The 15,639-nt window shown below is 40.0% G+C and overlaps 1 protein-coding gene across 1 annotated transcript in view; it reads right to left on the bottom strand.

Moving 5' to 3' along the window:
- The window catches only part of ABCA1 (ATP binding cassette subfamily A member 1), a gene marked incomplete at both ends in the record, with an annotated part of 108,809 nt that continues 93,170 nt past the window's right edge, over positions 1 to 15,639 (bottom strand). Inside the window, 14 exons of the mRNA XM_080708505.1 lie at positions 1 to 141; positions 1,104 to 1,347; positions 2,368 to 2,460; positions 3,043 to 3,146; positions 4,274 to 4,408; positions 4,782 to 4,923; positions 7,308 to 7,414; positions 8,022 to 8,084; positions 9,068 to 9,188; positions 9,734 to 9,863; positions 10,764 to 10,887; positions 12,238 to 12,382; positions 12,492 to 12,607; positions 14,568 to 14,745. Of these exons, the coding sequence (XP_080564631.1) occupies positions 1 to 141; positions 1,104 to 1,347; positions 2,368 to 2,460; positions 3,043 to 3,146; positions 4,274 to 4,408; positions 4,782 to 4,923; positions 7,308 to 7,414; positions 8,022 to 8,084; positions 9,068 to 9,188; positions 9,734 to 9,863; positions 10,764 to 10,887; positions 12,238 to 12,382; positions 12,492 to 12,607; positions 14,568 to 14,745 (1,843 nt within the window). The remainder of the gene's footprint in view (positions 142 to 1,103; positions 1,348 to 2,367; positions 2,461 to 3,042; positions 3,147 to 4,273; positions 4,409 to 4,781; positions 4,924 to 7,307; positions 7,415 to 8,021; positions 8,085 to 9,067; positions 9,189 to 9,733; positions 9,864 to 10,763; positions 10,888 to 12,237; positions 12,383 to 12,491; positions 12,608 to 14,567; positions 14,746 to 15,639) is intronic.

Below are 15,639 nucleotides of genomic sequence, written 5' to 3'. Positions count from 1 at the left end.
TCATACGTAACTCTCTTTCACTTTCTCGTCCTGTAGAAAAGACGTGAGAACTGCAACGTCCACTACTGTCTGGTTTTTGTGTAATGACAGGTCCTTTAAGTGGTCATCATCACTTTGATCTTTGGCAAAGTTCACAAATACCTGTCCAGAGAAGGAAGGACATCAATGAGTGCCTCTCAATTTGCTCTTTCCTTATTCTAATCATTTTTATTCTAGTTGCATTTGCCCCTTATCTTAAAACCAGGTCTTAAAATAAAGAATTACATGAATAGTTTAACCAGAAAACTGTGTGTGAGAGGAAAGGGTACTAGAAAAATGAGCTGGGGATGGGGGGAACTCACCAAATACTGCATGCATATTATCTTCTGAACTACATAATGAAATGAGATTACAATGCACCCATAAAAGTATATAAAAAACAATAATTATTTTAAAATTGGGTCTTCTGAGCCAGGTGTGGTGGTGCACGCTTGTAATCCCCGCGCTTGGGAGGTAGAGACAGAGGATCACGCAGGTTCGAAGCCAGCCTCGCTGGCTTAAGAGACCCTGTTTCCAAATAAAAATATAAAAAATAGGTGTCTGGGAGTGTAGCCCGGAGGTAGAAGGGATTCCAGGAACCCCAGCACCACCAAAAAAAAAAAAAAAAAAAAAAATTGGGTCTTCTGTATAAAATCCCATAGGAAGCCCACACTACCAGTTACTTAATCATCTATTTACTTTGGCATATATAGGTTTGATTAAAGTTAAAAGGGAAGAAAACATTTACTGAATACCTATTAAGTGCCAGGATCTGTTTGGGACTTCTTATTATCTAAATGGGATAAGGCACCTAGCCAAATGCCTGGACCGTGGTTGGTATTCAATAAAATGGTAGTTGTTATGATGATAATATAATAAATTCTCACAATAATAAACCTTTAAAGGAAAATGTATTATCTCTCTTTTTAGGCTCATAGACGCTTAGTAAAAAGCAATAGTAACTTCCTTAGTAAAAAGGAAGTTAAACACATATAGTCCCAACTGCTCCTGCACTCATGGTCAGGGGGCAAGTGGGCAGGAATCCTCACCCTGCGAAGAAAATCTATGTTTGACACTCAGCTTACTTGGTCAAGTGTTGTCTGTGAAACAGAGTAGTCTTCTATGTGGAGTCGCTTTTTGCTCTGGGAGAGGATGCTGAATATCCTGGCCAGAGAAGATAACGAGGAAGGAAGCTGGTACTGCAGCATATTCCGGTGTTTCTCTTTCAGGACGCTTCCCGGAAAGGCAAGTCCAAAGAACTCCTGCACAGGCTTCAGGTCAGGGTTGGCTCCTGCTATTCGTACAACTATCGTATAACCATCTCCAAACCTGAAAGCAGGAAAAAAAAAAATCCAAATGGAGTATCCCCAGGAAAATTCCCAAAAGAATATGTAATCTGGAGAATCCAACTCATGCCATGGAAAGGGCAGGCTGCTGGCTGACTTGGAGATCAGTTTCCAAGAGAAGGAACCAGTTATCTTTCCTGAGTATCTATTCTATGTGTAGTGCCTTGCTCAGTGAAAAGAGTAAAAGAGTATATGATTACATGATTACAGGTGTGTGTGTGTGTGTGTGTGTGTGTGTGTGTGTGTGTGTGTTAGTTACTGGGGATTGAACCCAGGGTCATTCTACCTTCAAGTTAGATGACCACATTTTATCCTCACTTGACCCATGAAGTATGATAGATGTTACAAAGAAACTGAAGCCAAGGGAGTAGTCACTTGCTTCTGGAATAAAATTCATAAGCGAAAGACCTAGAATGCACACATATTTGCACAGACTCTAAAGCCTGTGCTCTCAATCACACTGTCACATGTGAGGTTTTTCATTTCACTTATATAACAAAGCTAAGAAGTCATATTCCCAGAAAGCAGACTCTTACAGAGGCCAAGTTAGTTGTCTATGAGTCACACAACCGGTATATGGTAAAGTCAGAATATGAATGTAGCTCAGTTTTCAATGCCCTGTTCTTTCTTCTATACCACATTTTCAGTTTAATTTCTATTTATTTATATATTTGTGTGTGTGAGAGAAAGACACACACACACACACACACACACACACACACATACACACACACGAGATTGAACACCCAGGGGCATTCTACCTCTAAAGCCTTAGCCCTATTTTTTTTTTCCAAACAGGTCTTGCTATGTTGCCTAGGAACTCATAAGTTGATGAGGCTGGCTTCAAAGCTGTGATCCTCTGGTCTCAGGTTACCAAATACTGGGATTATAGGCATATATCACTATACCCGGCTAATTTATTTTAAGCCAGTATTTAGACACTCACAAAAGAAGGAATATCAAGTTTTCTTACTAGGTGCTATCCCAAAGAAATTATCTTTACCTGTTTTTTAGATGTTGGACACTGCCGAGACATCGGAACCTCCCGTTGACCATAATTGCCATTCTGGTACAAAGCGCTTCACACTCTTCCATGCTGTGGGAAAAGAGAATGGCCTTTTAGTTTTAGAGAGATGCTCCTGTGACCATTGGACCACCAACACAACATCTGGTCTTCCACAGAAAGAGATTCCCAGGGCATCATCGCATCCTGTTGCAAAGACGTCAAGAGACAGAGACGATGATGCTCTTCACTGCAGTGCTGTTTACAACTGTGAACAAGTTGGAAACCATCCAAACGTCTACACAAACAGGAGTAGTCAAATACACCAAGGTATATTTGAATGGAATACTACTCAACTGTAAATAATGTTGAGATATCTACATATACGGACAGAGTAAAATTCACTATATAGTGTTAAGTGAAACAAAGCAGTGTATATGCTATGTTTATATTTTGTTTGTAAAAATACACACATGGATAGAGAAAGCTTTGCATAGGAAAATTCTGTAGACGTATAATAATAATAGATGGCTCTAAGTAGTACAATTTCAGGTGGTAACTGTTGTAATCTCTGCCTTTTTGTATATTCTGCTGTTTACAAAATGAGCATACATACTACTTAGCAAATTCAAAAATCACATGGTGCAGGAGTCAAGCCAATACTTTACTACAGACCTGTGAGATGTAAGAACGACTGATCTCCCCTCCTTGACGACACTTAGGGCACAGTTCCAGAGGAATCTACGGGCTTTGGGATCCATGCCTGTGGTAGGTTCATCCTGAAATGAGGATAATGTAAGGTTTATCACTCACTAGAAATAAAACATCAAAGACATCTTAAATGCTGAATCACCCTTAAAATAGCCCAAGTTTTAATTTTCCACTTTATTTCTTAATGGACCAAAACACTAGAATAAGTTTCAAATCCATTTGTAACAAGGTCACTTTTATAAATGTCTCATTGAAGCAAGAAACTCAGATATTCAAAGTAATTTTCTATGAAATTAAACAAATTTCTCCAAATATGTAGGGAAGGGAAAAGCCATTAATTTCAATAATCTTTTCATGACTGATAAGTATATATTAAAAATGTTTTTTTTTTCTGAAACCTCTATTGAAGTCAGGATAAGGTTTGGGTAAAATTCCTCTTCTTCTTTTTTTAATTTTAGCTCTCTAGCTTACCTTACTATATTATACTTGCTATTCTTAGAGGAATTCCTCACCCCAATGCTTCTTCCTGTAATACCTTTAGTGCCTCTTCTCTACTGAATAAAAGGGCTTAATGCCACTCTCCATTCTAATCTGTTTTTAATTGATCTGTGTGTAAAGAACTATTGATTGAGTTGCTACCATGGAATTTTTTTTAAAGTAGGGATTGATCCCAGGAGCATTCTATCTTTGAGCTGTATCTCCAGCCCTCTTTTTTTTTTTATTTTGAAATGATGTTTCATCTCACAAAGTTTCCAGACTAGCCTCAAACTTGTGACCTGCCTGCCTCAGCCTCCTAAGTAGCTAGACTTACAGGTATGCACCGCTATATCAGGCTGTATGGGGATCCTGAAGCTGTATCTTCACTCTCTGTCTTCAGGGGATAAACACAAAGATGGCCAGGAAAAAAAATGTTCCAAAGAAAGGTCAAAACATACATTCAGCCTCTGTCACACTTGTGAAGTTTCTCTAAGCCGGAGAAATGGGTGCCTGGAGCATCCATTGGAGAGCATCTAAAGGTGTGGCAGAATCACCCCCATGTCCTCTAAGAAAGAAACTTCCCTCTGCTCTTCCCAGGCTGCTCTGCCATTCCTGATGGGTGACCTGCCATTGCTATGCCAGTCGTACAAGGACTTCTGAAAAGTGAGGTTTTCCATTCAGACCCAAACAATGACTTCCTACCCACAGTGGCACTCACCAGGAACACCACGGGAGGCCCGCCAATCAGTGCCATGGCTGTCGAAAGCTTGCGCTTGTTGCCACCGCTATAGTTACCAGCATATTTTTCTCCGTATTTTACGAGGCCCAGTTTCCGGATTGCCCATTCACCAACCTAGAGAGAGAAAAAACACCCTGGCTTTTGTCTGGCTTGGGGATTCTATCAAGCTGTCTTATGTTTATATAAGTTATTTCACCATGTAGGACTGGATTCTATAATCATGGGCCAAAAGCAGGAAGAAGGGATTTGCATGGTTGGAGTAGCATTACCTCCTCTCTGCCTGGCCCCAGTTTAGGAATGCCCACCCAACCCTACACCACCATCACCACAAGTTGCCAGGATGGGAACAGGTGCAAAGAGCTAGTATATCATACGGCTATATGCACGAGAAACAACAGCCTGAAATCCATGTCCTATGTGGAAAGGCCATAGAGTGTTGTATCAAAATACTGAAAGAGGCAGGCTGGCTTTCTGGCATCCACAGTACCTTGCCAACTTCTTTCTCTGGGACTCCTCTCAAGAGGGCGAAGAATTCCACATGCTCTCTCCCAGTCAGCAGCTCTGTGATGGCATCAAACTGAGGACAATAGCCCATGTTCTGGTGTACTTCATGGATGTTTGATAAGATGCTTAAAAGGAAAACAAAGCCATTCAGATTTTAAGTAGAAGTATTCTGATTAGACAAATCTGGCATATTGTTCCTATAAAATATGCTTGTATTTAACACAGATACCAAAGTACCTGCTGTGGCTTGAAGGAACAGCCTTTCTGCCTCTACCCTGAACAGTCCTTGCACCTGTCTCTCTCCCAGCACATCAACCTGCATGCTCAGTACCATCCCAAAATTCCTGAGCCCATGCCAACTGTGGCACAGTTTTTAACAATGACCCAAGTCACACTCTCCTGTAACCTTAAGTGTCCATCCTAGATTTTGCCCTGTGACTAGGTCATATGTACCAGGTGCATTGTTGTCTCAAAGTCTTCTTCATGACTATTTGGATCCAGAAAATCTGGGTATGAGCACTCTCTGACTTTTACTGCCCATATAGTGACTAAGAGTATGCAGGTTCCGACCCCTGGCACCACTCAACTCCCAGCCCATATACTTTACTAGCTGTTAAAGTTTTGATGTGAGACTATAATGCACCAATTGAAGCACATTAAAAAAAAGTTTTGTGTTTTTTGTTTTATCATAGACCCTCTGAAAACTCAGTAACAGAGAAAAAAATACATCTGCAGACAATTCAGTCAATTTTACATATATTGGTAGGGGCAACTTTTAGGTTCTATGAAACCAATCTGGTTAAGAATCCCTAATGTCCACATATCAGCATCCACATCCCATTCTGACGCCTGCTCCTCAGCCATCCTAGACAGCATGACCTTGGCCTTTCAGCAGCAGTCACTCTGGGTGTTTAATTAGTACTCCTGGGGCCAGCCTCCTCCACAGTTGTGACTGAGGTACTCATGAACAATGAGCCTGGCCCTCACAGTTTCACTACTGGTTCTTATAACCAGTCACTGGGACAAACCTTAGTTTGGGCCAGTTATTGTGCCATTGTTATATACTCCCAAGAGCATGCTGACAGGAGCAAGCCTGTGGAAGTGGTGCTCTTCTCAGGATTTCAGCTCTCTTAAGGCTCCTTTGCATTGCTACTAAAAAAAAATCCTGGACAAAATGAAGAAGACTGATGAGTGTTTAATAAGTTCCTTCCTCTTCAATGTTATTGACTAGCCCCTGTCACTGTTTCAAATTGCAAGTCATCACCCAATAGAGGATGGTAAAATAAATTTAGTAGGTAGAAATTTCTATATGACATGGTGTATAGTAGAATAAAAAGTATCAGAGTACTCATAAGTAGTAAAAGTAGGTACCATTTTATGAATAATTTTTTTTGTGTGTGGTACTAGGGATTTGGCCCAGGGGCATTCTACTTCTGAGCTATACCTCCAGCCCTATTTTATTTTTTATTTGGAAAGAGGGTCTCACTAGATTAATGAGAATCTCACTATTTGCTGATGCTGTCCTCAAACCTGTGATCCTCCTGTCTTAGCCTTCTAAGTACTGAGATTACAGGCTTGCACCACCACACCCGGCTTTGTGAAGCTTTTAACTAGATACAGTGTGAGTATGAATGCATCCATATACTGGGTGAATTTCCTACACAGAATGTGGTCAGAAAAGTGTAAAAGTTTCTTCTTTGTACCATTAGTCCATGTAAAAAGCTTAGAAGCCCCACATATTTAGAATACTCGAGGGTAACAGGTCTCTAATATGTAGCTGTACCCCAAAGATCAGACTGCTTAGGACCTGTATAATCTCAGAAAATGGCCTAATAGTAGCTCAATCAACTGGTAAACGCCTTAGAAAAGACGATTGGACAGATATATAAACCCTTTCACTTTTGCAGGAATTTTCCCTTAGGAAATAGTAAAAGTTATATATAAAGACATGCTTACCTAGTAAAAATGGAATCTAATAAATATCTACCAAATATAAGGAGTTGATTACACAAATTATAGGTATATGTACACAGGGGAATGTTATATAGCAATGTAAAATTTGACATCTTAGAATAAGTAACCCCTTGGATAATATTCATGATACACCCCATAATAAAAACTAATTAAAAAAATCTATGTACAGTATGATCTCCATTTTATATACATTAATATACATAGAAAGATAAATTTGGGGGATTGTGGTGATGGTTTCATGATTCCATGAATTTACTAAAAATTACTGAATTGTTTTCTAAAAACAAGTAATTTATATGTATATAAATTATACTTGAATACAGTTGTTTAAAAGAATGAAGTGGGGCTGAAAGAAAATACTTATCTCTACATCATAAAATTATAGAGGGCAGTTTTCAGGTTCTTTAACTTTTACTATATTTCAACATTTTTATAAACTCTAAATAGTACTGCTATTATCAGAAAATAACAATATATTTCTTTAAGCTAAAAGAAAATTTCATTGGGGCAAAATCTAGATAACTTCTTTTCTCACCTATTTTTGTTAAGGAAAGCATCCCCTCTGGTAACTGTTGTATCTCCAGTTAGCATCTTGAAAGTGGATGATTTCCCAGCACCATTAACTCCCAGTAGTCCAAAGCACTGGAAGAGCAAGATGGCATGAGTTATATCAGCAAATTTCTAGCTCTAAGTATGAAGACCTTATCAAATAGCTACCTGAGCTTAGGTTTTATGATGTGAACCATCAACACTAATTATCAATGGCCAGTAAAGTATCTTCTTGGTGTTAAGACATCATTTAGATATTTAAATCTACATTTTATAATGGGACCACTTTAAGTGTAGGCATATTTATAAATATCATTTGCATCATCGGGTAAAGACCAAAGTTAATATGTGAAAAACTAATGAAAGCCAACTCACGAAACTCTTATCACCTCATATAGCTAGAGGGAAGAAAAGAACATAAATGGAAATGAGAAAGAAGAAAATCTTTTTTTTTCTGTTTGAATTTCATCATCGTCTGAAATGCATCACAAAAGTACATTTTGGTGCACAAGCTTTTCTTAACTACTGGAGATTATCCAAAATTATTGTCTTGACCTAAGGGGTTCCTATCCTCTCGATGACTGATTACTTCACAAAAGCATAAGTTGAGAAGCCTCTGAAGCCACTCTCACCCCTGACAAACGTTACTATTTGATTGGGCAGAGGGTCTGAGTTAATAGAGACAACAAAGTATGCTTACCTCGCCAGGAGGAATGCCAATGCAAATCCTGTCGACAGCAGGCTTTCTTTTTCTTCTATATATCTGCAACCAACAGAATACAAACATTGGTGAATCTCAGTGACTTAAAGCTCTCCCAAGCAAATGTGGAAGAGGGAACCATAATTCAATGCACTCAAAATAACACTCTTCAGTAAGACCAAGCCATGGACTGGATGTACTAAGAGATGTTTTCTTTGTGTGTCACTAGGTCTCACTCTGAAGTCCAAATAAAAGTGAGTTCCTTTCTGTTTATTAATCTGAGTCTTCTAAAAACATACTAGTCATGAATATCTACAATTTTTTCATTTAACATAAAATATATATTGTATACATTTTAAATTTTAAGTTCTACAGCATAAAAATTTGCGATAAAAATATTTCAAATATTGTACTTATTACAAAAAAAGTGAAATTTTGGGATTCTAGTTTCTTGAGAGCTGAAACAGACCCTCCTCTGAGCAATGGGGATATATCAGGTTTTAGACTATAAAACCCCAAAGCAATTATTTATTCTCCCTACCTTAGCTTTGATTAGACATATAATATTACTATGTTTTAATAACTAACACATAAATGTAACCATTCAAAATAAATAAGCTGGAGAATGGAAATTCACACTGTAGAAGCACTCTCAGCAGCATTTCTTCTCCAACACATATTTTATTTATTTATTTATTTGTTTATTTATTTATTTATTGGTGGTACTGGGGTTCCTGGAAGCCCTTCTACCTCCAGGCTACACTCCCAGACCTATTTTGTATTTTTGAAACAGGGTCTCTTACGCCAGCGCAGCTGGCTTCGAACCTGCGCGATCCTCCTGTCTCTGCCTCCCAAGCGCGGGGCTTACAAGCGTGCGCCACCACGCCCGGCTCCAACACATATTTTAAATAAAATTAACTGACGGTACCTTGGAGTAGAGACATATTTTTAAGTGCTTTTTTTTTTAAAGTCAGTAAAAGGCTGGTTTATAGCATATAAAACTGAAAAAACTGAAGATAACTGCTCTAACCCATATTGTGCCTCACCTTAGTCAGTTCCTTGATCTCCAAGATATCATTTTGTCCTCCACCATCTAGAATTCTTTGTCTCTCCCGCCTTACATCTTCATCCTCATCATTCAAAGGAGGAAGTTTCGTATTCACAGGTCTTCAGGGGAAAAAAAGATTAAGAAAAAATTAACCTTTCAAACTATTTTTCAAGACAAAACAAATAAACAGTCTTTAAAACAATCTTTCAAAACCTACTTGCCACAAAAACTCCCAGAACTGGCAAGGCTGGAGGTTGAGTGGGGGCCTCAACAGGAAAATCAGTTATCACAAGAGGAAAATCAGTTATCTGATTATCTGAGTTCAAATTCAATCTGACCACTTTAAAAAAAAATACTTATTTGTTTATTTGTTTTATTTTTGTGGTACTGGGGATTGAACCCAGGGGCATTCTACCTCCAAGCTATATGCCCACCCCTTTTTATTTTTGTATTTGAACAGGGTCTTGCTGGGTTACTGAGAGTCCTGGTACATTTCTGAGGCTGTCCTTGAACCTGTGATCCTCCTGTCTCAGCCTTCCAAGTACTGGGATTAACAGGCATATGCCAAGATGCCCGACTCCACCATCACTGATAAAGGTCTCCTTTTTTTTCCCCCTTTGTGACCCTCTACCAGGTACTCCATGAGTTCTGAGAAAAATATCACCTGGGCCTGATGAAGAATCTGTACTGGATCAGAACAGTAATGAGGAAGAACACCACCCCTTCCACAGCCATGGCGAACAGGTTTCGTCCCACCAAGTCCCAAGAGAGTGGAGACACGAAGCGATTCTCCCCTGGTAGACACAAGGCAGAGGTCTGTCAGAATGGAGGCATCAAGAACAAGTTCACCTATTTTCCAATGCCTCTTACCCATGACACGGAGAAAAAAATAACAAGAGAAAGGCTACTTTTCAAATCTAGTTTAGAGAAACATCATATAACCCTATACAGAGCCAACTGTGAATAAAGTCCACGTTTTAGTAATAAATATTAGAAAGTATGTTAAAAAGATATTTACTTCAGGAGCACATGTTATAACCTAAATGACTCAACTAAGTCACCTTGTTTTTATGTAAATATTCCTTAAGTTCTTTATCTATCTCCTTTGTTCCTCCAAGTTGGAAAAATCCCTTTTCTACATCCATTAAATAACATGGCCCATCTGACTATATTAGTCTGTAGATGAATGATAGTCAAATGACAGTAAAAGAAATATTTTTAACCACTCTAAGGGTAGAAGGAGCTGCAGTAAGTTATCTTTTTTATAGACTGTGTAAAAGATAATACATGACCACGTCTGCCGGCTCATGATTTTCCTAACAGAGTCCAAGTATGCATATTTCCTTAAAATTCTCTGGCCTATATCTAATTCCCAAAGCTGTGATTTGACTTTTCCAGTGATTCTAACAAATCTAAGCAGTGGCCTTAGGAACTAGGTCCAAGCAAATGCCAGCATTTTCCTTGCTTCCAAATCTGCCCTTTTACTCCTCTTGGTGCTCTCAAAGGTACAGATAAATGTCTCTGTCATATGACCCATGCCAAAACAGTTGCATTGGCATAAGTTTTCAGGGGAGCAAGGGAAAGATAGACATCCTGTGACCAGCCCAGCCTCTCTCCAAAACAAAAGCCAGGGTAGCGAGGCCCAGGCCAATTGCTATCTCCACTGAAGCCTCCTACAGGTAGTCTCCACTCACCAAACCTTTCCAGGGCATCAGCCATTGCCTGGTTTTTCACCATATCAATGAGCCCTCTTCCCAAGCAAAAATGTGGGAAGATCAGGAACACAGACTTCAGGATATCATTGATGTTATTCAGCTTCTAAAACAACAGAGAGAGAGAGAGAAAGTGTGGCTATTAGTCACTGTTTAGGCTGAAAATCTAACCAAGTCTGAAATGTAGGAGTGATTCCCTAGGGATAAAGTGGACATAGGAATTTAGATTACAATACAGTGCAGCAGGCATGTTCTGTGTCTTAGAACATCTGGAGTCATGCTATGGGTATGGAGAAATGAAATACGTTCAGAAACATGGCTATGTTCGATCGACAGCAAGCCCATCACAAAATATTTGCTTAGTATTTTTGCAGCAAATTGCTCACATCTTGGTTAACATATGAGTTTCAGGATTTTGTTGGAATTTCAAAAAATATTCTTAAGTACACCAGAACTTATGATCTCACGAGGCAACAGTGGCCAAACTTCTAGCAATGGAAGAAAACTGCCATGTGCTAGATGCACTGTGCTAGGGCGTGGAGAGGCAAAGGTTAACAGACAGCCTCCAATTTGAGGAAGAAAAACATGGAAATAGGAAATTACTACATAACTGGATATGAGTTGTACTAGAGGCAGAACTGAAGGCTCTGAGAACACAAGGAAGAGAGAGACAGAACACCCCACAGGGTAAATAAGGAAAGCTGCACCTCTGAGCTAAATCTTGAAGGGTAGAGAATATACTTCAGGCCCTATGACAGAAGAGCATTTGAAGCCAAACCTATAGAGTTTTCTGAGCTTAAGGACCAACTCTGCTGAAGTTATAGGGCATTGGTAACGGGAGCAGTACAAAATGGCCAGAAAAGGCTGTCACCTATGAAAAGCCTTGTGCGCTGAGCTAGGCATTTGGCAAAGACAACAGCAATAAGAATGGAGGAGTTCATGAGATCTGTAACTGGAAGAACCCGTCACATGACCAGTTGGATATGGGGAATAAACATCAGCATCTAGGATGACACCAGAGAGCCAGCTTGGCTGGTGATGCCACCAAGTGTGACAGGGGTGACAAGAGAAAGATCAGAGTGTCAGAGGAAAAGTGGTGGGTGACACCGTGTCCAACTCAGGGTATCTCTAAGTGTCCTAAACGGAGCCATCTACTAGGCATGTGAAAATGGAAGACTAACATCGCCCAGAGATGGCATCTAGCATGGAAATCAAAGATGGCAGAGGACTGAGTCTTGGGGAAAGCAACACTGAAATACAAGTAAAAAGAACCTGTCAAAAGAAACTCAAAAGGCTTTGCACAACAGGGGTAAATGTGTTGTGCAGACCAAAGGAAGGCAAAATCTGGAAAAGGTCAGGGTAGTCAGCAGTGACAGTGCCACAGGCAAGTGGAGTAAGATCAGTTACCCACTGTCCTCTGGCACCCAGAGATGCTCATCCCAGCAGCAGAACTCACGTTGTCAGTGAAGAGCTCCAGCACAAAGGTGGCCACGCTGCCGTTGATGCCGATGAAGAGGTTCACGCTAGTGAGCACCACGTAGGCTGTGCTGGGGATCTTGAACACGAAGGAGGCAGGGTACATAAGAGGTGTGATGGACCACCTGGTGAGGCAAGAATGTACATGTCCACTGGAGTCCTCTGCCCACCCTATGACACTCAGTACAGTATGCCTTGCCCACAGTGAGAGGCCCTCACCCAGAGACGCCTTACCCATACAGCAAAAGTAGAAGGGCTAGCACAGGCAGGTTGGTGGAAGACACATAGGACTTCTGCTGGAAACAGATGAAGATGATAATGACCAATGTGGCAGGGACTACATAATTGCACTGAAAGAGAAAACAAGGAAACAAAATTGACCCCTAAGTCAAATATACACTTCCTCTCAAGTCCTCCCCATCATCAGACAAAAAAAGGACAGATAATCATATTGGAGAATAATTTTGAATTAATGAAGCCACATAAAGTATTAATCAAAATACTGGACAATGCATTTTGACAAGCATTTTATCCTTGGCTGGTTTTATAAACTGCATGCCCTTTCTGTCTTTCCCACAGCTAAGCCAAGGTGTCACGCTCAGTAAACTTACTGAACGATGGAGTCTCGGTCAGAGGAATTGCAATTTCACAGGAGGCAAATAAGCTTCCATTATTCTTCCCAAAGATGATTGTGTCTGTTTCATCGTTAATGCTATATTATGGTCTGCCCAAGTTCAATCTCACATGTAATCTATTTGTGGAGTAAGTGCTCATAACATGAATGTCAGAACTGTTTCATCACACTGAGAAGAATTTTAAAGTCTGTCCTGACAGTGCTTCAAGCATTAAAATACAGAAATAAAGACGTGACTATGGAACGATTATGGGAATTCACGACTGGCAGAGGAGGGCGCAGGCAGGGAGGGGACAGTGGGCTTGTTAGCCGCTAAAATGCTGCAGCTTCAGGCTGAAGCTCTGCCTTAGTTCTACTCTACTCAGTGTGTTTATTAATACTTAAAAGAAGAGGTGCTAATAGCAAATTTCAGATTTCCTAATCAGGGAAGGACAGAAAATACAAGAATATAACTGACATCCCTGGAGTCAGGGACTCCATCTTTTTTCTGTATCTCCTATGCCTGGCATTGTCAGACACATATAGCCAAGTATTCAGTATATTTTCAATACATGATATAATGAATGGATCAAGATAAAATAAAAAACAAAACAAATGGACACTAAACTAGATGCAGTTTAACAGAAATAAATATAAAATTTAGGTTCAAAAAAGTTAATTGCATTAGCACAGAACAAAAGAGACTCGATTTAACAATCCCTTCTGTGAAATGGAGGTTTCAGTTCACAGTAGTTGACAATAAGACAGGTCTATTTCTAAAACGCAATTCTCTTGTGCTGCAGAAATAAAAATGGGATACAAATCAACTCCCTCTAGACTTGTAACCATTCAGACCACAGCCTGAACACAAGGTTAAATCTGGACTTTGCTTTTCAAAAGGGAAATTAACAATATGGAGAGGGGCTGTGGAAGAGCAAGCAAACCACACAGGAGCCAATCTGAGAGGATTGGTATAATTAGCACAGACATTATTATCATCTCCACCATCATTGTTCATGGTTGTACAGTGTGTTAGAGATGACAAAGTATGTTCTCATGTATCAGATCATCTGTGGAAGACTTCATTAAAAGAGTTGTCTTTAAATATCCAAGAAGCTTTCCAACTAGAGATGAATTCGATTTGGTCTGTATGGTTTAGAATTAATGGAAGTTATAGGAAAATATAGTTCAACTTCACTTTATAATAATTAGAACTTCAGAATTCTTTGAAGTCCTCCATATTGGTCCAAAGAGAAGCAATTTATTATAGCTGGCATAAAAACATATTTGCAGTGGTAAAATGTGGGGAATTTTCAAATGACAGATGGCTTTCCTAGTGAGGCAAGGAATACCCGGACTATGTAGGTTAAAACCTATCTGAGAAGTTAGAAATACTGGTTTGAGAGAGACAAGGTCCTTCCATTTCTATATTTCTTGGGAAACAGGAAATTAGGTGGTGGTGGTGGTGGAAATAACTGTAGTCAGTGTAGACAAATGCCTCTTGGTATGAAATCAGCTTAGGACCTGGTGCCATACTGGTGTCATGGAAGTGTACAATTACCTCTCTCTTTTCCTTTTTCATGCATATTTAAGCTAACAGGAATACATCCTGCTGATAGTAATAGCTCTTTCTATCTTATCCACACAATTCCACAGCCCTGATAGAAATTCATTCAAAGATAGGCCTGTGTCCCTACCATATCCCAGACAAAATTGGAGAGCCAGTAGATGACGGGCTTCACCCCGCTGATGAACTGCAGGTGCTTGGCTTTGCTGACCCGCTCTTGGATCAGGAACACAACAAAGCTGGCCGGGACAAAGGACATCGCAAAGATGACGCATATGGACACAAGGACATCTACTGATGTGGTCATCCTAGAAAGAAAAAAGCAGCAAGAATCAGAGAGACTGCTGATGCAGTAGGGGACACAATAAACAAGCACACACATCCAAAAGCACAGCTCAGGGAGAAACGTCTGTCTACCATATATGTTTTATGCAAGCTAGGTGTGGTAGTGCACGCTTGTGATCCCAGCGTTCAGGAGGCTGCGACCGGGGAATCGTGGTGGTTCATGAACAGCTTCTGCTACTTAGTGAGGCCTTTTGCAACTCAGTGAGACCCTGTTTCAAAATGAGTAAAAATTAGGGCTTTCATCGTCCTTATTCCTTTGCTAAGGGATACATGCATATAAGAAAAATGGGAAAAATAGATGGGGCTTGAGTTCATGTTAACTGTTAATAAGAACTGTAAAAGTCAAAATGTATTTTCTGTGCCGGGCGTGGTGGCGCACTCTTGTAATCCCTGTGCTTGGGAGGCAGAGACAGGAGGATTGCGCTTGTTCGAAGCCAGCCTTGCTGGTTTAAGAGACCCTGTTTCCAAATAAAAAATATAAAATAGGTCTGAGAGTGTAGCCCGGAGGTAGAAGGGTTTCCAGGAACCCCAGTATAACAACAACAAAAAAATGTATTTTCTGTATGGCCTGACAGGTGTCAGGAAGTTACTAGACTGAAGGGGGGGTGGGGGGGCGGAGATATGTACCAGTATTGGGAATGGCCTAGGAAGATTTGAGAAAGCTCTGATTATTATATTTCAAAAATTGGTGAAAGTACTTGGTTTCTGCCAAAAAAAATGCAGGTAACTATTCCAATGTAAATTAACCTAGCTGAAGGTAATTAGCTAGTCTATAGGAGAAGGGAACTAGGACTTCCTCATGCTCATTCTAAAGACAGGTCTACATAATAATTGGATAATCTAGCTAGGATGGGAGG

The sequence above is a fragment of the Muscardinus avellanarius genome (genome assembly GCF_963383645.1).
Source record: "Muscardinus avellanarius genome assembly, chromosome: 13".
Lineage (NCBI taxonomy): Eukaryota > Metazoa > Chordata > Mammalia > Rodentia > Gliridae > Muscardinus > Muscardinus avellanarius.
This window is presented reverse-complemented; position numbering and strand designations above follow the sequence as displayed.